Genomic DNA, 7,500 nt, shown 5'->3' with positions numbered 1-7,500 from the left:
TAAATCGCAGACGTCGGTTATGTCTCTAAATATCACTAGAAAATGTTTTGTGGTACTTTTGTTCGTATCCTAAACTGTTCAGGAACAACTGGGGAAAATTCGTTCAAAATTCTGCTGAAAAGCTTTCAAACATGGTACAGCACTTGGAATATAGAAAAAAAATGAAAAAGATGATAATAATAATGGATAGATAGTAAAAAAAAGACGTTCACTTAAAACAAATGGATTAATTTACGGACTTCTATAACGATTTAATCAAATGATTTTACAAATTACAGATAATCAACTTCAAAATTTAAGAATTCTGAGTCTGAAATACGTAATCTTATCCACACACACTATACTTGCAACAAGACATAACTGATATCCGGTACAAATGCAATAGATCAGAGGCATTGAGTATTGCAATTGTAACCATATAATTTTCACCATTTTTTAGAACGCAAGAAATCCAAAATGTAACTTAAGCTAACAGTCAAAATTTAGTTTTGTGGTTAGAGAGCCAATTAAATAATTATCTGAAAATGACTCGACAAGCATCACCCAAGAGAAATAATGAAATGAGGTGAGTTTTCTTAAATGAATGGCGCATTTAGTACGAGCTATATATCCACACATCACAATTAAGATGACTGTGACAGCTCTGATGTGTCTGGCGAATTTGACGTGCGTATGGCAACATTTGTATGACATCGTTAACATTCGTAACTTAGATGTGCGCATGGCAACTCTGACATGTGTATGATGTCGTTAACATTTGAAACATACACATACGTATGACAACATTGACGTGTATGATATCGTTAACATTTGTAACTTGGTTTGCGTATGGCAACTCTGACATGACATTGTTAGCATTTGTAACATAGACATGCGTATGGTAACTTTGACATATGTATTTTGTCGTTAACATTTGTAACTTGGTTTGCGTATGGCAACTTTGACATGTGTATAACATCATTAACGTTTACAACTCAGACATGCGTAAGACAACTTTGACATGTGTATGACATCGTTAACATTCGTAACTCTGATGTGCGTCTAGCAACTATTTCTATACAGCCAAGGACGTCAGTCATCAGATACTTCGTCACTACAGGAAAAATAATATCCAATCACTCACGAGCGATTTATGTATCTTTTGGGATACACTGGTCCATTCTTGGGCGAGACGTGAGAGTTATTTCACACTAAAATGTCCTCAAGTATTCCTTAAAATGAACACTCTTCTGAAAACAGGATAATGATAACAATGACAATAATAATAATGATGATACTAATAATAATAATGAAAATAATAATAATAATCAGAACTCCATTTTCTTAGTTCGTGAGCCACAAATTCTGAAAGATTGGACAGCGGAAACTTACTTAACTTGCCAAAATACGTAAGTAACGAATAAGGTTAACTCCCATGCGCTTCTTACTTGAGACTGTAATCCACATCGGATTCGCACTAATCCTCGTCTTGCGTACTATGATAACGCCATAAACATTCGTTCAGGGACAGCCACCATTTCCCGCAGAAGGTGAGGTTCTCGATCGAGGAAAACGGCCTTCTCGTTGGGACGCTGCGAGCCGGCGGTAATAGTCAGCGCTCTTCTAGCTGCTTCCGAGAAGCTGGTTTGGCTAGTTGGCTAGGTTGGCGTTTCTTGAGTTTCGGAGTGAGAACGGGGTTAATTATTTATACGGCTAGGTAGGGCAAAATGCTGTTGGCTTTGCAGGGGCACGTAACATGATAAGAGATCAGTGCGTATTTATATTATATTGTATACATTTGATATATACATATATATATATACATGTATACATATATATACATACACACACACACACACACACACACACACACACACACACACACACACACACACACACACACATATATATATATATATATATATATATATATATATATATATGCTTTGCGCACACTAACACATGTTCATGACTGTCAGTAGCTTTGTGCATTACATAAAGCTACTGACAATCAACACAGATATGGGAGGAGAGAGAGAGAGAAAGAGAGAGAGAGAGAGAGAGAGAGAGATAGGGGGGGGGGGGTAAACTATTCCTATGCTGACTTTTTGGAAGCAAACAGTAATGGAAGCCCTGGGGATATTTAGCGAGGACAGAGGCAGAACAAAAGCAAGCAAAAGATGATGTATAATATCACGTGACCAGAATGACTATAGCACTACAATAAACGTAAAGGGTTATACTTCCTTCTGATTACTAAACAAATGGCAAAGAATGGAAACAGACCGAATGATTAGAGTAAATGCTGTTTTGTAATTAGAGAGTTGTCTTAAAACGGTGAACAAGTCGCTATTATTCGTTTATGAATGATAATCAATAATGTTATCTTTCACAACAAAGAAATAACGAAAACACTCGACGGATATCCGCCAAGACGGAAGGAAAATGTTTGTGACAAAAATGCCAGAAAAGATATCTACTATATAAATAATTTTGAAGATTGAAGTGGTGCCGTGCGCATGAATTTTACATAACATTCTCTCTCTCTGTTTCTGTGTGTGTGTGTGTGTGCGCGCGCGCGCGAGCATATATATGTTTATAGTGCACGTGTATGTTTTCCATTCGTTAGTGTCGTGTGCACCAATATATATGTACGCATGAAACTACTGTGTTCTACAAAAACATACATTTGTTATTAATATCACACCGTTTTACCCTACATAGCCGTGTAGATAATTAACTGCGTTCTCACTCCGAAACTTAGGAAACGCCAAACTAGCCAACTAGCCAAACTAGCTCCTCGGAAGCAGCTAGAAGAGCGCTGACTATTACCCCGATCGAGAGTTTCACCTTCTGCGGGAGATGGTGGCTGCACGAGAGAATTAGGTGGCGGATATAGATAAAATGTGGATTACGTAAATACTATGCTGCGTCCGGTCTCAGGGAATGAGTAAGTGGGAACTCGAAGCATAGTTTCTTTTATAAAAATAACAGTAGTTATAGATAGCTAAATAAATAATGATAATAAATGATAAAGCGCTGTTTAAATATGGTTTTGTTTTCTTGAAACTTACACGTGTTATACTTTATTTTTCATATAAATATCCTATATTTTCAAAAGAGACTTTATGAATCACAGGGGAAACGAATAAAAGAAGAGTTGCCAGTTTCCTCATTTATTTGTTTATTTGTTTCCTGAGACAAAGACCACTTAGACCGGAATATGTTGCTTGAATTTAGTAACTGAAAGGAGACAGCGACTATGTTCTCAGCTCTCCATAATTGTGGGAAACTTTTTTGGAACTTAGAGTACTTGAAAATATCGTTCATCTTTGTTAAATTTTTAAGATACCCGTTGCCTTCAAAGTAATATGTTTCAAATCCAGTGATGATTCTATATTATGTTTATTATTACCTGATTTCCACATTGATGAAGTTGCGTGTAATACAGGAACCTGATAAACCAACAGCAATGCAAACGGGTAATTAAGAATTAACAAATAGCACCAACAACTTAAATAAAATGAAATATAAACAAAAAATTAAATCGATAAATGGCTATTGAATTAGTAGCGTCACCAAATCACGTACAGACAGACGTAGAATAACTAAAATAATAATAATAATAAATAAATAAATAAATAAACAAAAGAACTTATGAATCAGCCTTTTTTAGACACGCATTATTTATATATATATATTTTTTAATTCAAAACATAGCGACAAGGCAGGGCTTAGTGGCAAAGTTCATAAAGCGATGTTGGTAGATTCCCAGAGCGGTTATTAAAACAAATAGATGTGCCAGAGGTCAAAGGTCATGTAGCATCATGATAAAGCGCTGTGTCAAAAAGAGGTAAAAATGAGTTAACGATCAGGATGAGTGGACAGGAGAAAATGGTGAAGAAGAGAAGGAAAAGGACACGCAATTCTCTTATCACTATACGGTCGTTCTTTACGTTCATCTTAATATTTTTAAGGATTTCCGTCGGCCATTTTACAGAGGAGTGGACACGGAACTTCTTATATTTCCTTTGTGATGGAGCATTTTCTTCGATGAGACGTTTCTTTATTTATTTTTCTTCGTTTTACAGTTATTTGCAAAACGTTGAAAAAAAATGTATCATTTCTACGTATACTAGAATAACTGGCGGGAAATCACACTTGTATTTTGGCGGGAAATCGCACGCGAATTTTGGCGGGAAATCGCACGCGGATTTTGGCGGGGAATCGCACGTGGATTTTGACTCTAAAGTAATTCTATTATATTGATCCTTTGGTTGTAGCATTGCTTTAACGCCAAAATCTGAGTGTGATTTCACGCCAGTTATCATAGTACTAATTCTTAATTAACAGGTTTTTAAGATCAAGTAACTTCAAATACGGACTTATGAATATCAATTATACGAACTATATCTTACGAAGAAAACGAAAAATACATTTATAATTATGCCATAACCGCCTATATTTACATACTTTTGTTCCCAATTTCGTATTCCACTTAAACAATCAAACCATGTCTACTATTTCGGCAAGTTTATATATATATATATTAAAGCTTGGATTAGTAGCATATAATATCCCTTTGTTTGCGCCCGCCATCACGATTTCACTTATCAACATTAATATTTTCGTAAGTTGTCTTATGAAAAGGTATTTCCTTTGTATTTCCTTTTGAAATATCCGAGGAATATTGTTTTCATCGTTATCTTCTACAGCTAAAATGCTCCTGAAGCAAATATAGACCATCATGACTAATTCTTGATCACTTATGATAACGAAAATGTTTGAATTGTCGGTTAGCTGTACTTTTCATGATCTATTACTCACAGCAGGAGAAATATTGCTTTCACACACACTCGCACACGCACGTTTATATTACAGTTTACATACAATATTATCCGTTATGGAATGATGTAAAACCATGCTGTTTAATAAGTGTCCGTGGTTATGTCACCCAATTTCATACAGTAATCCGCAATGGCGTGTTTTGGCTTGTCGACTATAGGCGTTTAAGTGAGTTTTTCTTTGTAACGCTGACCATCAATAATCTACAGGCATTTCTGGACTCCATGATGAGTGGAATATCTTGGTGGAATCGCTTGCCGTGTTCATCACTTGTAGGAGGATGGAAAGAAATGTAGATGCAAGTATCTATTGATCTATTTATCTATCTATCTATCTATCAATATATATTCAAAAAATAACATGGCTTTCGAGTGGCAGGCTGTAAACTGTGTGTATATATGGCTTGAAAAGTTGTTTATTTTTACCAACCAGTTTCAGTTTTAATTTTTGTTTTTGTTTTCCACTTGCAAAGAAATCTTGTTGCCACTAGCTTGAATGTTTCCCTTGCGAATCTTTAGGACAATAAAAACGCAAAAACGCCTTCCTTTGTTTCGCCAACACATAGTCCGGAGACGTTGAAATAAAGTACTTGAATACCTGATCGGTTTTTCTTCTTCCTCTTCTTCCTTACTTTTTTTTTTCTTCTTCTTCCTCCTCCTCTTCTTCTTCTTCCTCTTCGTCTTCTTCTTCTTCTTTTTCTTCTTCTTCCTATTCTTCTTCTTCCTCTTCTTCTTCTTCTTCTTCGTCTTCTTCTTCTTCTTCTTCTTCTTCTTCTTCTTCCTCTTCCTTTTCTTCTTCTTCTTCCTTTCCTCTTCCTCTTCTTCTTCCTCCTCCTCTTTTTCTTCTTCTGCTTCTTCTTCTTCTTCTTCCTCTTCTTCCTCTTCTTCTTTTTCTTCTTCTTTCTTCTTCTTCGTTCCAGGGATGAACGGACTTTGCGTACCCTCACATGAAAAGCCATTTCAGTCACATGGAACGTAAGTGTTGTTGAGAATTACCACCAGGCCATTATCATTAGAGTAATAAAATGTAAATCAAAATGAATTACTCTTAATTCTAACCGTAAGGAAAACGTTACAACACCATTTCTTCCGACAACTAAAACTGTACGAACGGCGTAAGTACATAGTGTACGACGGCCATGTACTATATACACATGTCAGTAGCTGCTGACAGTAATGTACCGTGAAAAGTAGAGCTGACCGACAATTTTAACAATTTTCGTTGTCACAAGTGATTCTACAAAAATAGACACACGCACACACACACACACACACACACACACACACACACACACACACACACACACACACACACACACATACACACACACACACACAAACACACACACACAGGGATGAAAATAGGCATTTCCTTTGTATTTCCTTCTGAAATATCCGAGGAATATTGTTTTCATCGCTATTTTCTACAGCTATTATGCTCCTGAAGCAAATATAAACCATCCTGACTAGTTTCATAAGTATTTTATAGCTGGAGGCCAGGTCTGGGGGGATATTTTCATGTTCATTGTAAACTTTCTGTAATACAAAATTCATAGTTACGGTCTTCACTTGTATTGGCATATGTGTGTTTGTGTGTGTGTGTGAGTGTGTGTGTGTGTGTTTGTATGTGTGCATAAGTGTCAGTGTGTGCGTGTGTGTGTGTGTGTGTCTGCATGCGTGTTAGTGTGTGTGTGTGTGTGTGTGTGTGTCTGCATGCGTGTTAGTGTGTGCGTATGTGCGTGCACGAATATTTGTGCGTATATATGAGTGTATGTACGTATGTATGTATGTGTGTAGTAGATTGTTTGTGTGTCAGAGTCGTCGCTAAGCTGCCCAGCGCCTCTGTGCATCTTCTCCCTGCATTAGACTGCTGTAAGTAACTTTAAACCGCTTTTCAATACATGCGGTCTCCTCACTCAAGTTTGGCCTATATATTGCAGAATTCTCACTGTTGCTGTTGTTGCTGTTGATGTTTTTCAGTGGTAATGTTATTGTTCTTGTATTTATTACTGATTTTTTTTTTGTTTTTTTTGTGTGTCTTAGAATCTATCATTACAGATTATATATGAGAAATGGTTTAACTATAATGAAGAACAATGCTGCTTAAATACAAAAAAAATAAAAAAAATAAACAGTATTTTAAAAATGTATAATAATTTTTCTGTGTAATGAATCCAATAAATGAAAAAAGAATATTATTCGTGCACGCGCATATAAACTATAATAATATAATTACTATGTAACTACGTAGACATCAATAAAAAAAAAAAAACTATCTGGCTTCTGAAATTTAATTTCTTCCTATAATAATTATTATCTGTTTCCTAACTCTACCCTTTCCCGTGGCAAGTTCGAAAAGCAAGTTGGACTAAGTTATTTTACAAAAGAACCCTGTTGTATATATACCGTTGCCAAATTTACTCTACAAAAAAAAAATGAATGAATTATTAAAACTGCTAGCATCATTTGCTGCAGAAAATGTTGCACCGAATTGAATATGATATTGCTAGTCAACATAACTGAGTATTTTCCTTGCATATTACATAAAGGTGGGTTGCTACACGTAAACAAAAGCTTTTGCAAAGTTTTATATTTTTTTCCAGAAATATTGAACATTTAGCACATCTTTGGTTTTATAAGTGAACAAATATGTACATATACATAAGAGATACGCGCA

General features: G+C 35.6%; 1 protein-coding gene across 1 annotated transcript in view; it reads right to left on the bottom strand.

Moving 5' to 3' along the window:
* Positions 1–1,475: 1,475 nt before the first annotated feature.
* Positions 1,476–7,500, bottom strand: part of LOC125045380 (proteoglycan 4-like) — a 17,591-nt gene continuing 11,566 nt past the window's right edge. The window contains exons 2-5 of the mRNA XM_047642588.1: positions 4,139–4,282; positions 3,395–3,434; positions 2,773–2,848; positions 1,476–1,637 (exon numbers count right to left, since the gene is read on the bottom strand). Coding sequence (XP_047498544.1) covers positions 1,476–1,637; positions 2,773–2,848; positions 3,395–3,434; positions 4,139–4,282 — 422 coding nt within the window. The remainder of the gene's footprint in view (positions 1,638–2,772; positions 2,849–3,394; positions 3,435–4,138; positions 4,283–7,500) is intronic.

This window comes from Penaeus chinensis, chromosome 37, assembly GCF_019202785.1.
Source record: "Penaeus chinensis breed Huanghai No. 1 chromosome 37, ASM1920278v2, whole genome shotgun sequence".
NCBI lineage: Eukaryota > Metazoa > Arthropoda > Malacostraca > Decapoda > Penaeidae > Penaeus > Penaeus chinensis.
Note: the sequence above shows the minus strand (reverse complement) of the source record. Positions and strands in the feature narration are given on the sequence as shown.